The sequence below is a fragment of the Phyllostomus hastatus genome, unplaced genomic scaffold (assembly GCF_019186645.2).
Source record: "Phyllostomus hastatus isolate PE091 unplaced genomic scaffold, TTU_PhHast_1.1 phas_scaffold_55, whole genome shotgun sequence".
Taxonomy (NCBI): domain Eukaryota; kingdom Metazoa; phylum Chordata; class Mammalia; order Chiroptera; family Phyllostomidae; genus Phyllostomus; species Phyllostomus hastatus.
The window spans coordinates 13,043,334-13,067,789 of NW_025334035.1; the positions used below are offsets into that span (position 1 = coordinate 13,043,334).

At 53.7% G+C, this 24,456-nt stretch overlaps 1 protein-coding gene and 1 long non-coding RNA gene across 7 annotated transcripts; both read left to right on the plus strand.

Annotated features, from left to right (window-relative positions):
* The first annotated feature begins 7,821 nt into the window (after positions 1-7,821).
* B9D1 (B9 domain containing 1) lies at positions 7,822-21,158 on the plus strand. Of its 6 annotated transcripts, none has more exons than XM_045824634.1 (7): positions 7,822-8,007; positions 9,532-9,600; positions 11,822-11,933; positions 15,999-16,095; positions 17,195-17,257; positions 20,487-20,554; positions 20,777-21,158. In XM_045824634.1, exons 1-7 carry the CDS (start codon positions 7,945-7,947, stop codon positions 21,091-21,093), a joined length of 789 nt encoding a protein of 262 aa, XP_045680590.1. In that variant the 5' UTR covers positions 7,822-7,944; the 3' UTR covers positions 21,094-21,158. The 6 variants fall into 6 exon arrangements, with proteins under 6 accessions (XP_045680590.1, XP_045680591.1, XP_045680593.1 ...); XM_045824635.1 differs by having other exon boundaries at positions 20,810-21,158; XM_045824639.1 differs by having other exon boundaries at positions 7,823-8,007; positions 20,889-21,158.
* On the plus strand, positions 12,657-15,222 carry LOC123809440. Its single transcript, XR_006784000.1, has 2 exons — positions 12,657-12,802; positions 14,949-15,222. It is a non-coding gene; the product is annotated as an uncharacterized LOC123809440 (long non-coding RNA).
* Positions 21,159-24,456: the final 3,298 nt, after the last annotated feature.

The following is a 24,456-nucleotide window of genomic DNA, read 5'->3' on the forward strand; positions in this document are numbered from 1 at the left end:
CCTAGTGTCCAAGACCAAGAGAGGCAGTCCCCTTCTAGGAGACCCTGAAGGCTGACACCATTGGGGGTGTGGGAGGTGTAGGTTCCCCAACCCATTGTCTATCTTCCCCCCACTCCGTGCAACCACCCTCCTCATCAGTTCCAGTCCTGCATGCTTCCATGCTCCTTCCGTAAAGTGGCTGCCCTCGGCCCCAGAGCCTAGTGTCTCCCAGGTGACAGGCAGGATGGCCAGGGGTGGGTGTGAAGCAGGGACTGGCTGGCAGCTTCGGCCTGCCACTCCGCTCTGCACCCACCCCGCCAGGCCCACAAGTCCCACATGGGCACACAGTGACACACCAGCGCACCAGCACAATTACACCACAGGGCTCACCTGCTTGCAGTTCACTTAGAGCCATAGGAGCAAGGACACACTTAAAGCCACACACAGGTGCACAAAGCACAGGGGCATTGCTGTGCACACACACTCACACACTCAATACTCTTGCATGCAATTTGCACAAACATGCAGAGGTTTGCACAGATGTGTATATGGGTATATGCACACACAGAACAACACACAGGGACACATACAGATCCACAAACTGTTGGAACACACACTCCAGGACACACGCCCACACACCCTCTCCTCCCCTCCTTGTTGCTTCTACTTGGTCTGACTTTGCCTCAGCACACAGAGTGACCAGAACAACCTTTACTACACAGTCCTGAGGAAAAGAGGAGCAAACATGGATGCACCTGACATGCTGGACCATGGCAGGCAACACTTACCCTAGAGCAGGGGCGTCAAACTCATTTTCACTGGGGGCTGCATCAGCCTCGAGGTTGCCTTCAAAGGGCCAAATGTAATTTTAGGACTGTATAAATGTAACTACTCCTTAACTAGGGGCAAGGAGCTTGGCGTTGCCGCCAGGTAGAAACAAGGTGCTGGGCCAGATAAAATAAGGTGAAGAGCCGGATTTGGCCTGCAAGCCTTGTGTTTGCCACTTGTGCCCTAGAGCGACCAAGGCCTGCTGAGAAAGGTGGAGCTTATAAGACTTGGGCAGCCAGGAGGGAGCTCCAGAGGCCTGTGACGCAGCAACCAGGAAGTGTGGCCTGGTGGCAGGGCAGACCTGCCAATAGGACACAGCAGTGGCAGAGCTGAGCCTCCCTCCTGGCATTCACTGTGCATGGCTGAGTACAGCTGGCAGCATTGGCATGCCAGGGTCCCCACGGGAAAGAGACTTCCCTAAGGCCAGCCTGTGAGTGGTTTTGGTGGAGAGGACAGCAGGCAGCCTGAAGGAAAGTGGCTGTCCCTGGCTGCCAGAGGCCCAGGTGGCTCCAGTGATACCATCTGTGGCTTTTTGGGGAGCCTGTGCTCATCACTGCCTCTTCATCCAGCACCCACAGGCAACTGCAGACCTGAGACGGGAGATCGGTGATGTCCTGTTACAGCTCCTGGGCCTCCACCATCAGTGCTGTAGCCCTTTGTAGGCCTGGTAGCCAAGCAAACATGCCAAGGTGGACACTGCCCTCCCCAGAACATTCCCAAAGCCTGCCTGGGCTTGCCAGGGGTCCCAGCATGGGGGCTTATATGTGCTCTCTGTCCTCAGAAAGGTCCCAGGTCTGTAAGAAAGACAGACACAGAATGAATGTCATCATGGATGTCAACACATGGCTGCACGCTTTTCCTGATGTCCCCCTCCTCCTGGTCTTCTGCCCTTCTCTGGAATGTTGGTGTCTTGAGGCCTGACCAGGGGGCCTCTCCTCACTTTGCTCCTTCTCCCTAAGTCTGCACTGACTACTGTCAGCCCTGCTCTGGCCTAGCCCTCTCCCCCGAGATCCAGACCCAAGCTCCTTAGATATCCCCAGGGGACACCCTCAGGCCCTCCAATCCCCACAATCACACCTCCTCACCAAAGCCCCCAGCCAGGCAGCCAGGGCCCATCCTCACCGTATCTACCACTCCAACCTACAACTCCAAAGCAAGGCCAAAGTCTAAATCTTTAGCTCAGCCAACTGAACATCTACGATGTATCAGGCACTGTTCCAGGTGCTGGGGATTTGGCAGTGAACAAGACAGACACAAATCTCTGCCCTGGAGAAATTGAGGCTTTGGTTGGGAGAAATCAAACAAGGGAAATCACTCAGTTATACAGTGTCTTAGAAGATGACAAGCACCATACAGAAAACTAAAGCAGGGACTGGAGGCGGGAAGTACTGAGGGGGGAGTGGTTATCATTTTTAATTACATAGTCAGGGAAGGATGACAGAGCAGCAAGGACTTGATGGAAGAGAGGAAATGAGAGATCTGAGGGAATAGCAAGTGCAAAGGCCCTGGAGTGGGGAGTGTGCCTGGTGTTTGAGAAGGAGCAAGGAAGCTGTGGCTGGAGCACAGTGAGCAGGGAAGACCAGGTAGGAGAAGCACCATGTTACCACTAGCTGCCTGGTTCTGCCACCCTCTTTCTCACCAGGACTACTGCAGTCACCTCCTACCATTCTCATGACTTTTCTTGCTCCTATAATCTGTTCTCTGCTCAGCAGGCAGAGTGATCTTTTGAAAAATGCAGATCAGATTACGTCCCTGCAATAACATCCCCATCTCATGGAATAGTCCAGTACCCAGTACCCAGTACCTTCCTAAAGGCCACGTTCAGGAAGAATGGAAAAGACCTGGAGGAGGTGGTAATCAGGACAGGAACCAGCTTTTCTCAGGCTGAGTCCAAGGTGCGGCAGCAGCTCCAGCTCACTCGGTTTCCTGTGAGATCAGTCCTTTCACCCATCTGTGCCCTGCCCCTGCCTCGTTTCCTCTGTCACATCTGGAAAAGCTCAGAAGTGGCTGAGGGGTGTGTTCAGATCCAGGATCAGTTGGGGTGGGGGCTGGGGGTGGGGTTGGTGTGGATCCTGCTCTGAACATCCCAGGAGGAGGGAATGGCCATGAGGGAGGCTCCCTCCAAGGACTGGGGGTGGGGGGTAGGAAGAGGCATAATAAAGCAACAAGTCCCCCTGAAGGAGTGTGGACCTGGCTACTGTAAGTGGGGTTGCCAGATAAAATACAGGGCACCTATTTCAATTTGAATTTCAGATAAACATTTCTTAGTTATGTACATCCTAAACAGTGCATGCTTCTTGTATTTCCATTTGCAACCCTACCCAGACGACCACATCTACCTCCTTGCCAGCCTCCCAGTTACTCCCTGGCCCCACCTGGTGGCCAAAGAGACCCTGTCAAAACCCAACCCTCCAGTTACTCTGAGGCCCTGGGTGATCTGGGCCAGAGCAGTTCTCTAAACCCATCTACTACCTGCAGTGGTAAAGTGACTTTCTGAAAAAATAAAATATAAATATAAAAAAAATCAAAAGCCCTGATTTTAGTATTTGCTGATTTCCATAGTGTAAATATTTCCTCCATGGCTGATGTCAAGCCACCAGCTTGACATCACTAAAGGCAGAGCTGCACACAGTTCTCTCCTGTGAGTCAGTGCAAGCCAGTGTAAATCCACCTCTCTGTTCCAAAGCATAGTGCACCACAGGGCCTTTGTACTTACTGTGCTCTTTGTCTGGACAAAGATCACCTCAGATCTTTGCATGACTCACCCCTTTGTTAGATAGAACAAGGATCTCAAGGTCTGGGCCATTCTTACTAAATGCTATTATTGCTGAATGTTAAAATGTAGCACAGTAGTTTTGCAGATCAGCTGCAAATAGGATGAGCTTGACAGTATCCCAACCTGATAAATGTAGCCAACTGCAAAGAAGAATCAACATTTAATTGCCCAAATAGTGCTTACCAGCAACGGCTAAGCTCCCTTCTGGGATGCAGAGCTTTGGATGTGAATACCTGCTCTCCTTTACTTGCTGAAAGTAAATAAAACTACCTTGCAACAAGCATGTCTCTTTTCTGAATAGACCACCGCAAGTGGTGAACCCTTTGAGTTCAGTAACAGATTTGGTGACAGTGGATGGAACTCTTAAAAGAACTCCCTCTGGGCCTGTGGGGGCACTTGGAGGAGCAGTCGGCAGTGACAGCTCATCCAGGCCTTACTCACCTGCGTCTCCACTGGACCAGGAGTCTGTTCTATGGGAGACTCCCCCTCGGCACTGAGCATGGGAGCTTCAACAGCGAAGCAGAGTGGCCACCTGAACCTCTTCTGTGCAGTGCTTCAGCAGGGGAGAGGGTAGTCACTTTAAGTAGCGTTTCTATTCCCGTTAGGGTTGTCAGAAAGGTAGTTTCAGTTCTGGTGTGGGCTCGTTTCCGGTTGGTCAGGCAGAAACTGTCTCCGGGATGCTGTATTCAGGGCCTGACCTGAGGGTTGAGGGACGCCTGCAGGGCAATCCAAGACATTCTCAGTAACAAAATCTCTGGTCTGGTTGTCTGGTTGTCTGTCCTGCAGGAGATGGATTTTGTCCTTTGTGTGGACATTTGCATTTGCCTTGTCTTATATGTACATGTGCCGGCTATGGGAAAATTAAATTTGATAACTGATTGCAGCCCCTGGGGTGTACTCATTTTTCAGAATTTGATAACAAGAGCACTGTTTATTTGAGTTAAAGAAATTAAGCTCTTGCCCTGGCTGGTGTGGCTCAATGGAATGAGTGCTGGCCTGCGGACTGAAGGGTTGCCACTTCGATTCCTGGTCAGGACACATGCCACTACGAGCCAGGTCCCCAGTTGGGAGTAGGCAAGAAACAGCTGGTAAATGTTTCCCTTGCACATTGATGTCTCTCTCCCTCTCTCCCCCTCTCTCTAAAAAATACAATTTTTTAAAGATTTTATTTATTTATTTTTAGAGAGGGAAGGGAGGGAGAAAGAGAGAGAGAGAGAAACATCAATGTGCAGTTGCTGGGGGTCATGGCCTGCAACCCAGGCATGTACCCTGATGGGACTTGAACCTGCAACACTTTGGTTCACAGACCACGGTCAATCCACTGAGCTATGCCAGCCAGGGCTAAAAATACAATCTTTTTTAAAAAAGAAATTAAACCCTTATATAAACTGAGAAATATGACAAACGGGTCAATGGTAGGAAACCGTCCTGTCAGGGCAGCCCTGCTCCAGGCCAGGAGTCCACTGTGCATTAGGGAGGCACTGTTTTCCAAGTGCAGTGTTACGAGCTGACCAGGGATGGCCCTGCTAGGAAGCCCAGGGTGGGGCAGCCCTGTACTTTGTGCTTTGTCCCAGCAGAGGCAGCCATGGGGGCTAGGAACAGAACACCGCCCTGCCAAGTGTGGGCTGGGACAGAGACAGCTGCAGGGAGGCCACACCACCAAGAGTGGTCCTTTCAGCAGACTGGGTCTGCCCTGCGGCAGGTGAGCCAGGCAGCCTGACCTGTCCTCTGCCTCCCACAGGCCCACGTGTCTGGGACCTGGGGCCAGCCTTGGGAGGCCTTCTCAGCCCGATGGCTCCAGGAGTCCAGACACCAGAGGAGGAGAGGAGCCAGGACCTAGGACTGCAGTAGGGGGTGAGTGCTGTGCAGGCGTCTGCAGCTGGACCGAAGTGAGACGGGGCGGCTCCTCGTGTGAGCAGCCCCTGCCGCATGGCTGACTGTCCTTACTTTTCTGTCTCATGACAACTTGTGCCTGTACCTCTTTCCTGTCTTCACTCTCAGTCCTGAGCTCCTATTGTTTCCAAACTGGGGACAAAGGGTGATGGAGCCACAGTCTGTGAGAGGTGGGAACTGTGGGCTGTACATACCTCAGGTGATCTGCTCTTCTCAAGGCTTGTCCCAGTGCCTGCTACACAGTCGGTTTTGGGGACAAAGAGGTTGCCAGTGAGTGGTGCTCTCTCCCTGAATCCTGATTTTCAGAGGGGTGATTGCCTCTGAGCTGCAGCTGTGTAGCCAGCTAACTGGGGGATGGTGTCTAACAGGATGTCTGATCACAGAGGGCCCTGTGCTGTGTGGGCTGGGACAGGGTGGCCTCATGTGTGTGGCCTTATTCTCCTCCCATCTGTGTGTGATTGTGTGTACACACACAGAGCTTTTGTTCCCTGGGAGAGTCTGCTGCCCTCACAGGGGGCTCCTCTGTGGTGCACTGTCCCAGGGGAGCGGATGCAGAAGGCTGTGTCCAGCCTCCCTCCCCAGGCCCAGATGCCTGGGAAGGTGCGGCTCTTCACTCTATCACCTGGCAACAAGCGTCAGTATGGCTGAGAAACCATGGGATGCCGACTGCATGTTGTGTAGACCTGTCCCATCTGGTATCCCTTCCCCCTCTGGGGTTACTGGGCTTCATCCACTGGGCTCGCCCTCTCCACAGGGTCACTTCCTGCCCAGATCCTACCTGTCCTAGCAGCTCAGTAGGTGACCCCTGAATAAAAACCATGGCTCGGTGTCCTGAATTTTATGGGAAGAGATTCAAATATGATAGCACCTCCCCTTCGCTCCCTTGCTAGATCCTTTGTCCTCATGGAGGCTGTCACGCTGGTCCATCTTGCTCATTGAAGCCCCACCAGAGTGTGAGTTCGTGGGTGGCAGGGCCTCCGTCTCCTTGGCTCTTCCTGCTGCTGCCTCACCCTTTATGATGCATGTCTCCTGTTACAGTAGAGCTCTCTTCAAGCCCTTCTGTCCTCAGGACCCCCAGAACCTAGGGGGCCCCAAGGTTTCCATAAGTCAAGCAGCCAAAGACTTTCGCTGCTCCATGTCCAAACACACACTCCATCCATGCTCAGCAGGAACCAGTTACAAAGGGATGGCCCTCGTCCCTATTCCCTCAAGAATGTGCAGTGGAAAATCTCAGGGAGGAATTGTTAGACAGGGCAGCGATCTCAAGATCTGGGCCATTCTTACTAAATGCTATTCTTGCCTACCGTTAAAATGTAGCACAATACTTTAGACAGCAGCTGTAACAGAATGAGTTTAACAAAAACTCAAAGGATAAATGTAGTCAACTGCAAAGAAGAAATTAACATGTAATTAACCAAATAGTATGTATAAGCAAAGGCTAAGCCTCCCTTCCCACAGAGTTTTGGCTCTGAATCCTGTAATAAATAAATCTACCTTGCCAGAGCAGTGGTTCCCCTGAGTCCAGCAACATTACCATTAGATGGAGAGAGTGGCCGGGCGGGGCACAAGATTTGGGTTATCCTGAGTGGATGGAGGGAGAGGTAATAAATATGAAATGCGCAATACAAACCATGGTGAGTGCTGAGACAACTGGAGCAATGTGTTAGCAGAAGCTAGCACCTTCTGCGCAGCCAGAGAGGAACCGTTATTTGCGCAATGTCCTGACAGAACCGTGGGGGTTTTGGAGCATTCGACTTGCTCAGTGAGTGCCCGCACTCTGAACCCTCAGACCCTCTTCCCTTGACGGCTGGGTGACTGGGGTGCCAGATACTGCCCCCTCCGTGGGCCTGTTTCTCAGTTTCACACCGAGGATTGGTGGCTTGCTTTATGGATTCTTGCGGTTCCTTCCAAGTTTAATAAACCTTTCTGAGATAAGGGTCCCAAAAACTCCAAAGTGAGCATCCACCTGACCTCACTCGGTAGCGGTTTGGCCCCAACTGGGTACTCTTTCAGAACACAGGTGCGGGGACTCTCGTCTGAGATCCCAGCGTTGGTGCTTTTACTCCGCCAAGCGGTGGCCCTCGGCCCACGCCCAGCAGGCTCCTCCCACTGCCATCCCCGCGGTAGCGCGCCACAGCGACATCGCGTGGCCAAGAGCTACTGTAGCACTTGGCTTCCCAAGGGCTTGCCAGAGACGGACGCGCCTCCGGCTGCAACCGGGCTAAACTCTACAGTCTGAGCCCAACCCCCTCCGCCCCGCAGCGCCTCGCATAATGTCCCAGCAGTCCCATAGAGAGGAGGAGCCACTGGCTGCGCCTGCGCACCGCCATCCACGGGCACACGCCTTCCCAAAGTTCCAGCTTCCAAGAAATGTGTCCGGTGTGCCACGCCGTCCGTTTCCAGGGCAATTAGGGCTCCCTAGTAGATGCGCGCGCAACCTGGATGGTTTACCCCGCGCGCCCCCTACCATGGCGGCCGCGGGCCCCAGCGTCTTTCTACTCATGGTCAACGGGCAGGTGGAGAGCGCCCAGGTGAGCGGCCAAGGTTCCTGCCCGGGCACCACAGGCTCCCCCCGGGGAACAGTCCCGCAACTTCACGGGCTTCTTTTTGGCCCCAAAGAGGCGTGTCATTCCTCAGGCTGGGTAGGGGAACCAGCACATGAGAAGCTTGACTCAACATTGCTAGAAATCTTTAACCCCGATGTGCGCGTGTAGAAACACATCGAAAGGCTGTCATAGTACCGAGGCCACACTCGGCTAAGTTGTGGCCCCCGGCTCGGATCGTGCGCACTTTACTGAGGAGCCTAACGCGGCCCGAGCTCGTGGTGTCCGAGGCGTCTGCGCCGCTCGCGTGCGCACTGATTGCCTCACACTCCGAACTTTCAGATCCTGAACTTGAGTTAGATTGGAAATTATGCGGTTAATCTTATCCAACGATGGTAGTGTCCTGGAATGATCCAGGGAGGATGTGCCTGTCAGATGCGAGGGTACGCCACTCTACCTACACCCCTACACTTTATAAGAACTATTTGTTTATTTAATATATATATATTTTTAAGTGTCAGCAAGTATTCACTGTGTGCCAAACGCGGTGCTCAGCACTGCTCGTTCAATCTTCACAACAACCCTGTGAAGTATTACTAGCATGCCCATTTTACAAATGGGAAAACTTGCCCAGAGAAAGTGGCAAACTGGGATTTGAAGCCAGGTCTTTGTAACGCCAGAGCTTCACTGCACTGCCCTTTCAGGTTGTGTGAGGGGCTCCCTCATACAACCTGAGGGTCTCCGCCTCTGGGTTCTGAATGAGTACCCAGGTGGGGCCAAGCAGCTCCCGAGTGTGAGGTCAGGGGGATACTCACTTTAGAGCTTTTGGGACCCTCATCTCGGAAAAGTTTATTAAACTTGGGCTGGGTCATATGTGTGCACTCTAAGCACTCATCCCACTCCCATCTGCCTGCCCCTCTGCTCTGGGCCCCTCCCACTCTTCAGGCCTTCAGCTGCAGCTGTGCACTGGGTCCTGGCAGCACCATGGGCTCTCAGACCTTCAGTTCCACACCATTTCCTTAGATCTTCTCTGTGTCCACCCCTGTATCAGGTACCGGGGCACAGACAGGCATCATGCCTGTTCCTTGCTCATAGTCTAATGGCGTTATTAACAAGAGTGAACACAGGCAAATGCTTTGATAGAAGGAAGCACCAGGGACTGAAGGAGCCAGAAGAGGGCCCTCAAGACAGCTTGGAAGTTAGGGCAGCCCCCATGAAGGGTAGGTTTTGGAGGATGGGCAGGAGTTTGCTAGATGAAGGAATGGGAAGGGCATGTCCGACAGAAGATGAGCCTGTGCAAAGGCCTGGGGACAGCAGCAGCTCCGGACTATCCCTTGGACTCCTACTGCTTGAGCCCCAGCACTGAACTCCACTTTCACATCTGTGGCTGTTGCTCACATCCCAGCCCAGGCATCTCGCGTTCAGAATCACTACTGGTTGTACCTGCCTAGCCAACACGTTGGCCTCAGCATGAGTTCCTGTAACAGAAGCTGTGTGTGCTTGTTTCCACAGTTCCCTGAGCACGATGATCTCTACTGCAAGTACTGCTTTGTGTATGGTCATGACTGGGCCCCCACTGCGGTAAGCTGGCCTCCCTCACAGCTTTCCTGACTTGGAGTTTCTGAAGGTGCTGAACACACCCCTTCCCCTCCCAGTTCAGAAACATTTGAAAGGTAGATACCGAGTTGAGGAGACCCAAATGAGTTTGTTCTCAGTGAAGCTGGAGTGGAGAACACAAACACCACTGAGCTCAATGCTGTATCCCCTCTGGCTGGGCTGGCTCACATGCCCTATCCTGGGAGCTTGCACGTGGTGGCAAACAAATGTATGGGCAGTGCATCTGCACACAGGCCCCAGAATGCCAACCTGGACGTGGCCGAGCTGTAGACACTCTGGGCCAGTCTGCTGGCTGACCTCCTCAGCCTGTGGGGAGGACTCAGGAACTCTCCTTTCAAGACTTCCCAAGGAACAGTCCCTTTGCTCCAGGACAGCTTCAGCCTGGACTACACCGTACTGTTTGCAGAGCTCTTATTTAATCCTCACAGCAGGGGAGGACACGGAGGCCCAACTTATTTAACCTCCTGAGTTTGTTTCCTCATCTGTACAACTGAGATGACAATACTTATTTTCCATCTACCCATTAACTGAATAACTGCTTATTCAGAGTATTCTGGGTGCTGGTGATAAACAGTGGTGAGCAAGGCCAGAGAGAAGTCCCTGTCTCGCTGGAGTGTACATTCTTGTTGGGAGTCATGCAGTTAAGTAGTGAACATTCTAGTATGTTAGCCAGGAGTCAGGGCTGCAGAGAAAATAAAGTTAGGAAGTAGAGATGGGACAGATAAGAGAGACTGGAATCTAGATATGGTGGTCAGGGAAGGCCTTGCTGGGAAGATGATGAGTAAAGACCTGAAGGAAGGGAGGGCACAGTCCATGTGGAACCTGTGGCAAGAATGTGTTGGGCAGAAGGAACAGAGAGTGTGAGGCCCTGAGGCAGGAGTGAGCCTGGCATGTCTGAGGACTTTTGAGAAAGGCCAGTGTGGCCGGTGAACAAAACGAGCAAGAAGAGTGGTTGGGGATGAAATATGAAGGTCACAGGCAGATCTTAGAGGGTGTGGTAGGTCAGAATAAGGACCAAGACCTTTACATGGGTTGGGATGGTACTCAAAGAGTTTTGAGCAGAGAGAAAGGTAATCTGACTTGTGTTTTTGAAGGATCTCTTTGGCTTCTTAGTTCAGAGTAGACCGTGGGGGAGCAAGGGCCAAAGCAGGGAGACCATCGATTATAAACAGGTGGGAGAAGATGGCATTGTGGACAAGGGGAAGTAGTGGGGGGAGGTGGTTGGGTTTTGAAGATGGAGCCAACAGGGGACGTGAGAAAGACGGGTTAAGAATAATGCCAGGCTTTTCAGTCTAAGCATTTAGAAGTAGAGTTCAGCAAGAAGACTGTGGATAGAGCAGATTTGGGAGAACTTGGCAGTGGAGCCGGGGCAAGGACCAGGCTGGAGATGATGAACTTAGGAATCGTAAACACACAGACCACACTGAAGGCCCGGAAACTGAGGAGATCCCAAGTGCAGAGAGAGAAGCATCCAAATGCTGAGCCTCAAGACGCTTCTGCTCAAAGGAGGATGCATAAGACCTATAGAGCAGGGGCCTCTGGGGGAAGGAAAGACCCAAAGACATGAGGCACCCCAGAAACCAGGTGGAAGAAGGATGTCAGGCAGTGACTAGCTGTATCAGATGCTGCTAGTGGGCCAAATAAAATGAGAACAGAAGTAACCGTAGATGCCAAGGTCACTGGTATCATTTACAAAAACACTTTGGTAGATTGGAGGCCAGTGGTCAGACTAGAGTGGGTTCATGAAAGAAAAAGGAATTGGAGCCAGTGAGTGTCGACAACTCTTGCAAGAAGCCTGGCTCTAAAGGCGGGCAAGCACGGGCTGGTGGGTGGAGGAAGAGGTAGGGTCAGCGAGTGTTACCTTGTGATGGGGAAGATGACGTGCACACGCACGCTGATGGGAAGGGTCTGGGTGAAGCTGGGGCTGTAGAAGAGGAACAACCTGCTGGGGCCACTCCTTTAGGAAGGCAAGCAGGGTGAGTTCTCGCACCCAGGCAGAGGTGACCTCTTAAAGGTAACATTAAAACACCTAGGAGCTGATCCTGTACCTCCCAGTGCTCTTTGAAAGTCAGTGTTTTGTCAGAAGGTAGTGAAAAAAACAGCCCTCCCACCCACCTGCCCAGGAAAGGGGAATGTGTGACTATCTGGAGTTGGATGCTAGCTATCAGTGTCATTGTCCTCACAGGGTCTGGAGGAGGGGATCTCCCAGATCACATCTAAGAGCCATGATGTGCGACACTCACTGGTGTGGAACTTCCCCATTGACGTCACCTTTAAAAGCACCAACCCCTTTGGCTGTGAGTCTTTTGGGGCCCTGCAGGAACCAGGGGGAGGCACCCCAGGGCAGTCTCAGCTTCATCCCTCTTATCGCCATCAGATCTTGGTTGCCCATCCCCTAGGCCCTTGCCCCAGCCTTGTAATGTGCTCACACCACCTGGCCATTTCCCTCCGTGTCTTCCTCCTGCCATCCTAGTTCACTGCCAGGCTAGGCAGTGGACAGTTTGGAAGTTCAGAGTGCATCAGGTGAGGCCCTGCCTGAAGCCTTGGATGGTTCTGTGCCTGGGAAGGGCAGAGCCTGGTGTCTAGAGCTGCAGTGACCTGGAGAGCTGACCGTGAGGTCTCAGCTCTCCATCATGTGATGTGCTCCAGCAAAACCAAGCCACCTGCTCCTCCTGTGCAAGTCCCTCACATCCCCTCTTCTGAGCTGTGGTTCATGCCATTCCCCCAGCCCAGGATGTTTTCCCACATCCTACCTCTGACCTTCCCTAAGGCTTCCTTGCTTGCAATATTTACTTTCTATCTTGTCTGGTAGCTATTTTTCACTTTTACTCAAGCACCTACTGTGTGCAAATCCTGGGGTTAGCTCTGTAGGGGCTATGAGTGCTCTTCCTGTGTGGGCTTGTCTAGCTTCCCTGATCCTACCTGGCAGGTAGGTTACTCTCCATTTCTTTTCCTGTGTTAGGAAACACTCAAAAAGATGCCACTTGCCTTCAGCTTTACACGTAGTAGGTGAGCATGGATTTGATTTCAGGATCATTTGATTTCATACTCCAGGCCTTTCTGCTGCATGTGACCAGGCCCAGGCTTACCAGGTACAGAGGGCCTGGAGCAGGGGCAATCTGGTGGTTCTCCTGGGCAGGGCTCACTGTCCTGTCACTCTGCACAAGTAAGACACTCCACAGGCTTCCTGGGATGGGGCACTTATAACGACCAACTTCTTCTTGCGGAGGACAGCTAGGAGAAGCAAATAAAACATTAAAAGGCAAAAACAAAAAACCCAGCCACTTGAAGGCATCCGATAGCTAGCAAAGTAGTGATTTACCAGGCCAGCCTCTACGAGAAAACCAGTCCAACAGAGACAACTAAGAGGAAGCTTGAGACTTTTGATGGCCTCTCTGGGTGCAGGGCACAGGACTCAGTGCTCAGAACTCCAGCAGGGGCTGGGTGGAGGGCCTCAGGGAAGTCCTTCCGACATGGGCTGGGACCTCAGAGAGCTGTGCCCTATGATGAGGAAGAAGTAGATGGCGGCAGACCACTCTACAGAGACTGCAGCCTAGCTCCTGACAATTCCAGACTCTGAACATGGTTGCAAAACTCCAGACAAAATGCAAACTGCATGTAGCAGGGTACAAAAGATGATAATGAGCAAGTAGTGTTTATTTTAGAAATACAAAGCTTGGATAACATCTAAAATCAGTGTGATTTACCGCATTACAAAGAAGTCATGATGGTCCCCATAAATGAAGAAAATGTGATAAAACTCAGCATCCATTCATGATAAACACTTAACAAACTAGGACTAGAGGGGAACTTCCTTAATCTGATAAAGGCCAGCTACAAAAAACAGAGCAAACATCACTTTTTTAGTGAACTGTCGAAAGATTTCCCCTCTGAGATCAGGATGACCACTATCACCAATATTATACAGATAAAAGGTATAAAAATTAGAAAGGAATAAAACTCATTCACAGGTGTGATTATGTGGAATTTACAAAACAAGCTTCAAATAAACTATTAGAATTAATACATTGGCATGAATGCCATTTGTAAGGTTAACATACAAGAATCAGTTGCTTTTCTATAAGAATAAATAGAATATTTTGTATAAAAAATAGAAAATATTTCAAAAATAAAATACTTATAGTATATCACTCTACCAGATACCAAGCTCTAATCATAAAGCTCAATGACTGAGTATCGTTTTGGCACAAGGATAGACAAGCTGACCCGTAGAGCACCCCATGCCTGCACCTGTGTAGGTGATTTGTGACGAAGGGGCACTGCTGAGCAGCAGGAGAGTTTTATTTTTCTTTGTGTGTATCTGGGAGTCTTTTAATCCTCTTTTATTTTTAGAGGGGAAGGGAGGGAGAAAGCGATGGAGAGAAACATCACTGTGTGGTTGTCTCTTGTGTGCCCCCTACTGGGGACCTGGCCCACAACCCAGGCATGTGCCCTGACTGGGAATCAAACCAGCCACCCTTTGATTCGCAGGCCAGCACTCAATCCACTGAGCCACACCAGCCAGGGCTTGAAAGTCTTTTTAATAAATGGTGCTGGGACAATCAGATGCCCACAGGGGAGAAATGAAACCTGATCTGTACTTCACAGTACACATCCACAGGAGTCAGTCCCCATGGGCATATAAAGGTGAATGTGAAAAGCAAAGTTAGCCTCAGGAATATAGCCTGGGACACAAAAGCCACAATGTCAGGGTAGGGAAAACTTTAAAGAACATCCATAGATTTGACTGTTAGAGTTAAGGGCTTCTGTTCATGGAGAGACATTAAGAGTGAAAAGACAAGCAACAGAATTCACACACATTATGAATCCACAAGAGAGAAAGGGGCAAGAGACTTGAGCAAGCACTTCCGAGTGACTGAGAAACAGGACAAAGTCTCTGTTTTTAGTAAGAACAATTACAATCAAGGAAAATGAAAATTAAAGCTAAAGCGACTCGAACAGCTCAAATTATATGAGCACAGCAAGCTCTGGCAAGGATGCAGAGGAGTGGGGCGTTCGTTAGCCTTTAAGACTGAATGTAGCCCTGGCTGGCGTAGCTCAGTGGATTGAGCACAGACTGGGAACCAAAGTGTCCCAGGTTCGATTCCCAGCAGGGTACATGCCTGGGTTGCAGGCCATAACCCCCAGCAACCGCACATTGATGTTTCTTTCTCTCTCTGTCTATCTCCCTCCCTTCCCCTCTAAAAATAAACAAACAAAATCTTTTAAAAAAAAACAAGACTGAATGTATGCAAACCCTGGTGCTTCCTTGGGTACATGCCTAACAGAAACGTGTGCACATGTGTGACCAGAGCTTGTACAAGAGGAGCAGAGTGTCCCTGGCCTCAGCATCTGTGAGAGCCCCGGAGGAGGAACAGCTCACGTGTGTGTCAGCATGGACGGGCCAAGTCCTGCGGTCTGTCCAGAGGATGGGTGTGGTCCAGCACCGAGAACAAGCCAAGCTCTGTGTGTGAAACAGCTTGAATGAGTCTCACAAATATGTAGAATTAAAGAAGTTAGATACAAAAATATACTGCATGATTTCATTTATATAAAGTCTAAATACATGGGTCGAACCCAAGCACCCACTTGTTTGGGCTGCATTCTTTGTCGGTGAAATTTTAGGTGGCTTCATAAAATTCAGAATAGCAGTTACCTTGGGGGGAACTACAGGAAGTGTGGAGACCATCCCTGACACCTACTGAACTCCGATTTTCTCTTTCCGGTGTCCTAGAGAGGAGGGGGCAGGAGGGAGGGAGTTGCCTAAGGCTAGTGCCTGGCCTGTCACCTGGAGCAATGATCTTTCCCCTGTATCCGGGTGTTACCTCCAGATGGAGGTGAAAGGACCTGAAATGCCTTTCTGGGAACAGACATAATTGTTAATATTTTAAAGGAGAGTGCATGGAGAGCCTTTGCTCTCTCTCTGAGCTTTCCCACAGATAACCCCAAACCAGCCCCTCACCCAGGTGTCACGTGCTTAAATCTGACTGCTTCCATCAGAAAGGAAGCTCCCAAGAGCAGGCGCTCAGCACAGCTTAGTACTAGTCCCGTGCCTTGAATGGGGCCTCTGGAGACACTTCTGTGTTTGTCTAATGACAGAATCAGGGCAGCATCCTGGCTCTGTGACCCCACAGGGCATCCGGGCCAAGCCAGAGGCCTGGCTGGCAGGTTCTGGTTCCCCCTTGCCCCACCCCCCACCCCCCTGGGTCCTGAGTTGGCAGAAGCCCTTGGTGCTAAAGGGGTCCTCTGTCTCCCCAGCTCTGGCAAGCCCCTGCCCCGAGGGCTGTGAGCACCCTCCTCCTCCTGTGCCCTACACCTTCCCTGGGTTTCCACACGCTGAGCCCCACCTTGTCCTTCTCCAGGGCCACAGATTGTGCTCAGTGTGTACGGACCGGACGTGTTCGGGAATGACGTGGTCCGAGGCTACGGGGCAGTGCACGTGCCTTTCTCCCCTGGCAGGTAGGTCCTCCCTGCCATGCTCTCTGGCCCACTCTCCCAGCCACAGCCCGCCCCTCACTGGGCCATGCTGGCTCAGGGACCTGGGAATCCCCAGCAGGGCTTTTCCTGGGACAGACTTCACCTCTAGGCCGGGGATGTGCTAGGTGCTCCAGGAGCCTAGCATATGCCCCACTGGTAAGGGCACGGCTCGTATGTGGAAGGGTACCCAAGTGGGTGAGGTTCCTGCTGCCATCCAAGCACAACGGGCCAGGAGGGGGTGCCAGAGGCCCCAGTGGGGCATATTGGGCCATCCTGGGAGTCCCAGGCAGTCAAGACCCAGGGTTCAGACACCCATTCCTTTGTCTCTTCCCCCCTTCCATGTCCCACAAGCCCTGACCAGTGCCCCCTGTACCCAGCTGTTGGCGTCAGAGGACCAGGTGTGCCCGCCATGTGTGTCCATGGGGGCTCTGCCCTCAGGAGCCCCCAGAGTCACACGCTTAGGGGCAAAGACCCAGCTCTCCCAATCATAGTTAACAGGGTATAGATGGAGTGTTCTGGGGCCCAGAGGAGGGCCAAGGCCAACCAGCTTTAAAGGACAGGCGTTCATCCAGAGAAGTCAGGGGGAGGAAGAAGAGCAGCTGTGGACTGCGTATCTGCCCTGAGTGTCACTGTTAGAGCCAAAGGTGCGGGATGCCCGGGAGAGAGAGTCCCAGAGGAGAAGGACAGGACCCCAGGCTCTGAGGAGGCTGGACTAGGCAGGCGGCCCCAGTCGGGGGAGGCCCAGGGCTTTGTCAGAGGCTTCCTGGAGGAAGGGCATCCGAGTTGGGCCTCGAAGTTGGCAGAGCATTAGGACATTGGGAAGAGGACGAGGTCTTTCTGAGGGACACTGTGGGGGCTGGGACCTTAGCTTTGAGGTATGTGACCTTTGACATCCTTTTGACCCCTGGAAAGAAACTAAATCCTAGACTGAGCTCTTCAAGGTTGGGCCCTGTCCACTGTGTCTGCAGAGCCCAGGCACATGGGCGTGGTCAGAGGGCTGGCCTAGTTGGCCTCGGCCCCGGCACAGAGAGTTCCACCGCCTGTTACTCAGCACATCCATCTGCAAAAACATTCGTTTCAGGCACAAAAGGACCATCCCCATGTTTGTCCCAGAGTCTACATCCACACTGCAAAAGTTTACAAGGTGAGGCTTCTGCCCGTCACCCCAACCCTGCCTTCTGACCTAGGTAGTCGGAGTGGAGAGAGGGAGGTCACATCCACCCTTCACTCTGCCAGTGACCCTATCAGGTATTCAAGCTGCTGCCACTTTGGGGGACAAATGGAAATGAGTTCTGTGGAGTTACTGAGGGTCACTGGCCTGGGCAGTTGTACTCTGTGCCATTCAGTCTTTGTGTCAGGATGGAAGAAAAACTCTTGTCAGAGTAGAATGTGCTCACAACATCACATGGCATTGAAATGGCAAGACATAAGAGGGTACAGCACCGGGAACAGCAGCAATGATCACAATAGGGGCTTCTGTTGGTCAGGTGGTGAGTGTCTTCACACCTGAGAGCCTCCGTGAGGGTAAATCCAAGCAGAGACTAAGCTGAGGAGCCAGCTGGGAGCCTTGGAAGAGCATCCCAGGCACAGGGAACAGCCTGTGAGAGGCCCTCAGGAGAGCGTGAATTTAGCCTATTAGGAGCGGCTGGGGGTGGGTGTGGCTCGGATGTGGTGAGCAAGGGGGAAGGGGGGCCAGGTAGACAGAGCCTCAGGCCTTTTGCCTCTCACCACATGCAAGTAGCAGAGGGAGGGCCAGCCAGGCTCTGGCTGACTGATCCAGGGCTACAAGCCACTGCTGCTCTCCCGAAGGTCAGCCAGAAACGGCTAGACAAGGGGAGAGAGAGGGGCCTGGGTTCCAGGGCGGAGCTGACAGAGCCCCTGCAGGCCTGGCCAGTATCGGGGAGAGACCTGGGCAGGTGGCAGCACTGGGCCTGAACTGAGGAAGCCTCCCGAGTTGTGAGGACTGGGAGAGGACAATCTGGATGCCTGCTGCCCCTAGAAGCCCCTCTGAGAGGCCACCCTAATGGGAAGGGGCCTATTAGCCAGATGCCCTGGGCCAGCGTAAACTGGAGGTGACAGCCTCCATCCCACGGGGCTGCTGGGGGAGCAGGGGTGGTGCCCATCCAGCAGGGTGGGGGTTAGGCCTTTGGGAGTCCCCTCGGCCACCCTGGCCCGGGTGCTGGTGCTGCTGCGCGCCATTCAGCTCGGAGGGAAGGCTTTTGGGCTTCTCCCGAGGAAAGGACTCTCTTGCTGAGGAGGTCAGACCTCACAGCCTACAAAGCGATCCAGGTTTTTGCCAGTGCCTCAGGGCAGCTCTCATCTGGGCTAGGCCGAATGTGCTTGGGTTACAGACACCGGGGAGAGGTCTGGTGAGTGAAGGCAGTTTGGTGACAAAATCTTCCTGGACAAAGGGTCCCTGGAAGCCACAGGGTAGCTAGCTCCAGCTGCCCCATCTGCTCAGGGTACAGTCTCTGCCCCTCCCCGTCCCAGGCTCTCTGCAGCGCCACTTTCTCTGTTGTCCCACTGCCTCCCCAGGAGCCCTTCCTCTGCGCAGGGTCAGTTTGCCATGGCTGTGGCCGCTGTAACAACCAGCCACACACTTGAAGGCTTAAAACAACAAAGTGATTTTCTCCCAGTTCTGAAAGCCAAAGTGCAAAGTCAACACTGCTGGGCTGTAACCAAGGTGTGCAGGGCCGTACACCCCACCTTCCGGACTCCAGGGGAGCATCCCCCCAGCCTCTGGTGTCCGAGGCCTTCCCAGGCTCGTGGCCACATCACTGCCTGTCTGCCTCTGTGGTCACCGGACACCTGCCTCTCCTACGGACATTTCTGGTGGCATTTAAGGTGCACCTGGATGACCCAGGGTAATCTTCCCGGGATAAGAGCCTTGCCTAAATCACATGTGCAAAGACCTTTTTTTTCCAAGTAAGGTCACATTCGTAGGTTCTGGGAACTGGGACCTGGCATCTTTGGGGCCATTATTCAGCCTATGACAGTACCTCCAATCTAGTCTTCACACAGCAACAAGAAAGGTTTTCCCAAGACACAACTTTAGAAATCACTTAGGCACATCTCTCTGTTTCAGATTAACTTTGGTGAGGTTTCCAGGCCCCCCATACTCTCTGCCTCCATGACCTTGTGCCCTCTCCCCACTCACCTCTCCCTGGCCCGCTTCCCCAGCCTGCCAGGTCCTTCCCCGCTTTGTGCCCTCGCTTGGAACACTGTCCCTTGGAAAGTCTGCCTCTTCTCCTGCCCCAGCCCGCCAGCAGTGGCTACAGCCACTCTCTGTGCCTCCCTGGGGTCGTGCCAGGCTTGCTCCTTCCACATGGGAGGCCCCCAGGCCACCCAGGGGCCCACCTGCACTGCCTGAGTAATTCCCAAAGCAAGTGGCCTGGGGACAAAGCCCGAGGCTACCTGACCCACCCAGCTGGGACTAGTGCCCCATGTTTGTTTCCAGCTCAGTGGGTGTGTCAGAGACCAGGCCGTGCTCCAGAGGGAGCTTGCCTGGCTCCCTGGGGTCTTGAGCCAGAGCGGGGTGGGGCGGGGACAGCAGGGAGACCCCTGTGGGGGACTTGTGGCCAGGGGCCTCCATGGGCTCCTGGAGGGGAAGGGAGATGGCAGGGGAGCCAGGGCACTGTGGCAGGTGCGGGCCTGGTGTTGGGCACACAGCGCAGGCCCATCCTCAGTGTGCCCCAGGGTGAGAATCCCAGATAGTAAGTGAGGCTCACACATTCTGTGGCAGTTGACAAAGTAACTCCACCTCAGAGCCCATGAGGTGGGTACCATTATCATCTCTATTAGTATCAAGAATATTGGGGTTCACAGGTGGGAAGTAACTTGTCCTGGATCTCACACTATTAAGAGCACAGTGGAAGGCCCAGATGTGGCCCCTTTTGCTGGACTCTGAGATGGGGCCTTCTCCCAACGAGGCAGGGATGGGGGGAGGGAATCACACTGGCCCCAGGTCTCCCACCCCTCCCCCACCTCAGCTGTGATCCTGTCTGGTATTTCCAGCTGGGTTCAGGATGTGCATCTGCCCCCATCAGCCCCAGGTCTCTTCAGCCCTCACTCCTGGTGAATCAGGGCCAAGGAGGACTGGCTGTGATGGGAAAGCTGGCCTCCAGCTGACGGGGTACTGGGGAGCTGCAGGGGCCCCGCAGGCCTCCTGATAGACACCATCTCTGTCCGCCTCGCCTGGCCTTGGACAGGCAGAGGGGGGGTGCTGGGGGAAGCCTCTTCGCAGGGCCTGGCCTGGGGATAGGGGTGCGGGGGAGGGGCTGGTTCCTGACACAGAAGAGAGCCCACACTTAGTGTCTGTCTGTGGGGTCCCCGGGCTATGGCCAAATTCACTTGCTGTTCTCCTGTCTTCCCAGCTGGTTCATGGGGCGGCGACCCGAGTACACAGACCCCAAGGTGGTGGCTCAGGGTGAAGGCCGGGAAGGTAAAGCTGGAGCCCCCAACACCATCCACCCCCCCGCCAGACAGGTGGGAGCCTGGGAGGGACTAGGTGAACCCCCAGAGGCAGACCGGATGGGTGCCAAGAAGGTCAGGCTGCAGCAGTGGGGCCAGAGTTCCTCAGTGTCACCCAGGAACAGGCGTGGCTAGAGCATGGGGGGTCTGTCTTGTCTGTCTGCCCCAGAACAGCCCCTCCCTTCCCGGCCAGTACGGGCCAGGCCCTGTCATCCCTGTTTCACAGGAGACACCCCTGGGACAGATGCCCAGTGCAGCCTGGCCATTCCTGCCCCAGCCCTGCTGACGCCTCCTTCTGTCTCCAGTGACCCGAGTCCGCTCTCAGGGCTTTGTCACCCTCCTCTTCAACGTGGTGACCAAGGACATGAGGAAGCTGGGCTACGACACTGGGCCTGCAGACATGCTGAGGGTCGAGGGGCAAGGCCTGCCCCACGGCCTCCCTCAGTGAAGGCGTCGGCCCCTCCACCGCCCAGTGAGCTGGCTGGGCCAACCACCAGTCCACATGCCTGACTCAGGTGCAGCTGAGGCAGGGAGGTGGTATTTTTTATAAAATAAATGGTTGCATTGTCACAGAACCCAGGCCTGGGCTGCATCCTTCTCCCTTCAGGACCTCATGTCTCACACTTCTGGCCCCTAGCACTTCGCGGAGATGGGAGTGTTTGTCATACCAGTGCGGCTCCTGACCACCAGCCTCCTCGGCAACAAGAGAATGTCCTGTTAGCAGGGGGTGGGTGGAGAAACACCCAGCTGGCTCTGCAGCCCTCTGCCTGCCCCCTACTCCGCAGCCCTGAGAATGGGGCTGAAAATCCACCCACTGGGGGCTGCAAGAATTCCAGCTTCCTGCCAAGTCCCACAGCAGGAGACGAAGGGGAGCCTGGCCGCCTAGCGCCCTGACCTCCGAGAGCTACGTCCTCTCCGCACACAGGCCTCACAGCACCCTCTCCCCCTGCCCGAGACCTGAGACAGGGCTGTCACCTTCTCCCCACACACGCCTGGCCCTGCAGAGGCAGTGTCTTTCCCCCTCCTCTACCACACACAGCTTCAGGTGAACCCTTGAGGGGGACACAGCCTGCACACCACTGGGATTTAAGGGGAGCCACCAAGTGCCTGTTTTGGTTCCTGTTAGCCCCTACCTCCTGGCTGGAAGACCACCAACCCCTGCCCCACACACTGCCCTGGAGGCTGGAGGGAATCTGAACTTATCCTAAGAGGCCACAGAAAATGACCCTGGTCCATCCTTTATCTTGGTCCTCAGCACCGGAAGTTTAACTGCTCAGGGGACCCCCGTCTCTTGCCCCCAACTCTGGGTGCTCTGAAACTCAGAGCCCTCAGCCAAATTTCTGTGATCCCAGCTCTCTTGGATGGGAAGCACCATCCCCCACCCCACTGGCCCCTACTGAGACCCACACTGCCCCCTGCAACCCACCCACCCCCACTCCCACATGCCACATACCAGAGCTTGGAGGTAGAGTTTGTATCCTCCCCATGGGGACCCCAGCCCAGTGCCTTCAACACCCAGCCATCATACCACACTGCTGGTGTCCACTAAAGACGGGCTTGTCCCCGCCTCCAGGCACCCATGCAGGACACCACCACTGACCATGTGGGTGATCCTTCCCACAGCTTGGCTTCTTCCTCAGCCTCCTCCCTTGCAATGAACTTGACCTATGCCCCTCAGTAGTTGCCCATGGTCAGGGCCTTCTTATGACCAATGACTAAGTCTCTAAAATGTGTATCCAAGCATCCCTCACCCAGACCCTTCCCTCCTTGTGTGCAGCTCCTTTCCTGTGGCCTCTGCCCCAACAGTTTGCTCCATCAGGGCCTCTGAGCCGCCAGCCAACCCCCTTCACACTGTCAGCCCTTCTTTCCTCCTCACCCTGCCCAATTTAGAATTCACAGTCAGGAATGCACCTTCTCTGTTTCCCAATAGGGCCACAGATGTGTTACTCGGATTACAGGAGATTCATCTGAAACCAGCTTTTCTCTGTGCTCCTAGAAAAATGCCTTCCATTGTGAGCTGCTGGCTGGCTGAGCTCAGACTCAGTGGAAGCCTTCCAGCTGCCTTCCAGGGGACGTAGGCTCTCCCCAGAGCCTCACTGTTATAGGTAGGGCCATCTTTTGAGGAACATGTCATCAGGTTGACCTGTGCAGGTCACTGTACTAACACACCAGAGCAACAGCTAACTCTGGTGGTAGGTGGTATGAGAGACCCTGGTAGGGACAAGTCACTGAGTGCTGACCGCCGTCTTGTTCTGACCTGTGCACACGGCGCAGATCCTATGTGATGGGGAAAGGACAGATTTCAGAGTGGGTTTTATTTCCAGAAGCACAAATAAAGCTCTTTACAGTGGATATAATGTGTATTCTGATGGTCAAGTAATACAAGGACAAAAGCATATAAATCCACCATTTGGCTAGATTCTAAACAGCCAGGGTCCTGGACAAGCTGTTCTAGCAGTTTCAGAGGGAGCAAGTGACGTTGCGCACACACAGGCCTCGAGCCCCGGGACAGCCGTGGATTCTCCTTGCTGCTTAACAAACGTGCTGCTTGGCGTGCCGCCCATCTGCACGGAGAGGAGAACACAGCAGCCCTGTTCTCCACCACAGCAGCTTCGCCCTTGTTCACCTTGTGGTCCACAGAAACTGACCACTGAGATTCTGAAGCACACCCAAAAATATGGTTTTTGCTGATCTGACCAAAAAATAGGTACAATTTTGAGTCATTCACACTGACAGCTATTGTTGTGAGAATGTCGTCCCTTTTCTGTTTGACAAACGGAGTGAAAGAGGTCAGTGCCCCCGACTACACAGGTACTCGTGTTAAAAGTTCTCATGGCGCACGGGGTACAAGGTGCTGCTCTAACTGCATAGGCCCACTCTCAGGTACGCAGGATGTGCGGACCAGTCAGACAATCAGTCACAGCGGGGCTAACTTCAGTCCAGCGTAGCCATGGCTCACGCGCAGACCCACGGCAGCGCCTTCGGTCGCCCTCCGCTCCCAGGCCTTGTCCCTTGCTGTGCTCTCGCCTGGCCAGGCTGAGAGCCACCCGCTGAGGGCCAGGGCCTGGTCCAGTGTCCAGCGGGAGGACCACCCCCACCGTGACCATAGCCAGGTCTCCCTCGAAGTGTTGCCAGGCCGTTGCCCTGATTTCCTTCATCCGCCCCTCATGTGCTCAGAGGAAACCCATTCACCCTTTCCTCCTTGAGAACCTTTTGCCCCTGTGCCCCTCCCCTGAAGGGCTCGTGAGGAAGTGGTAAGATGAGAGCTCCCCCACCCCCCACCGCATCTGTTACCAACAGACCTTTGCTCGGGAGATGCCAGGGGCCTGCCAGAGGCCGCCCTGGTGGTCCCATACCTGCTGCCTTTCCACGAGGTGGGGGCATGGAGGGGTGTCACTGTCGCTGCCCCGCCCCATGCTTTTCTCTGCAGGACCACTGCCATCAGCCTCCACGAGGGCTCTCATGTGATGGAGCAACCATGCAGCGAAAAACCCTGGACCTACTTTCCCGCCGCTCTGCCCCGTCCTGCTGCAGCTTCACCCACGACTGAATTCTCTGCCCACTTCCTTCCCCATCCATGCCCAGGCAGCTGCAGGTGCTGGTCTGTCAGCACATTTGTCATAGCAGTTAACCCTCTTACTATGATTCATGTTCTAGTTTTTGTTTTTCATAGGTGAAACCCTTTTACAGTGAACACCCATATGCCAGCCACCTGGAGTGCACCGTGACCCTTGTCCTAGTGTTTTCACATCTGCCCAACTCATCCTGACCCTATTTTTAGCACATTTCAAAATACATTGCAGACATCACCACACCTCCCAAATATGTCAGCATGGTAATTGCTAGAGGCGTTGTTTGTTTTTAGGTGTTTTT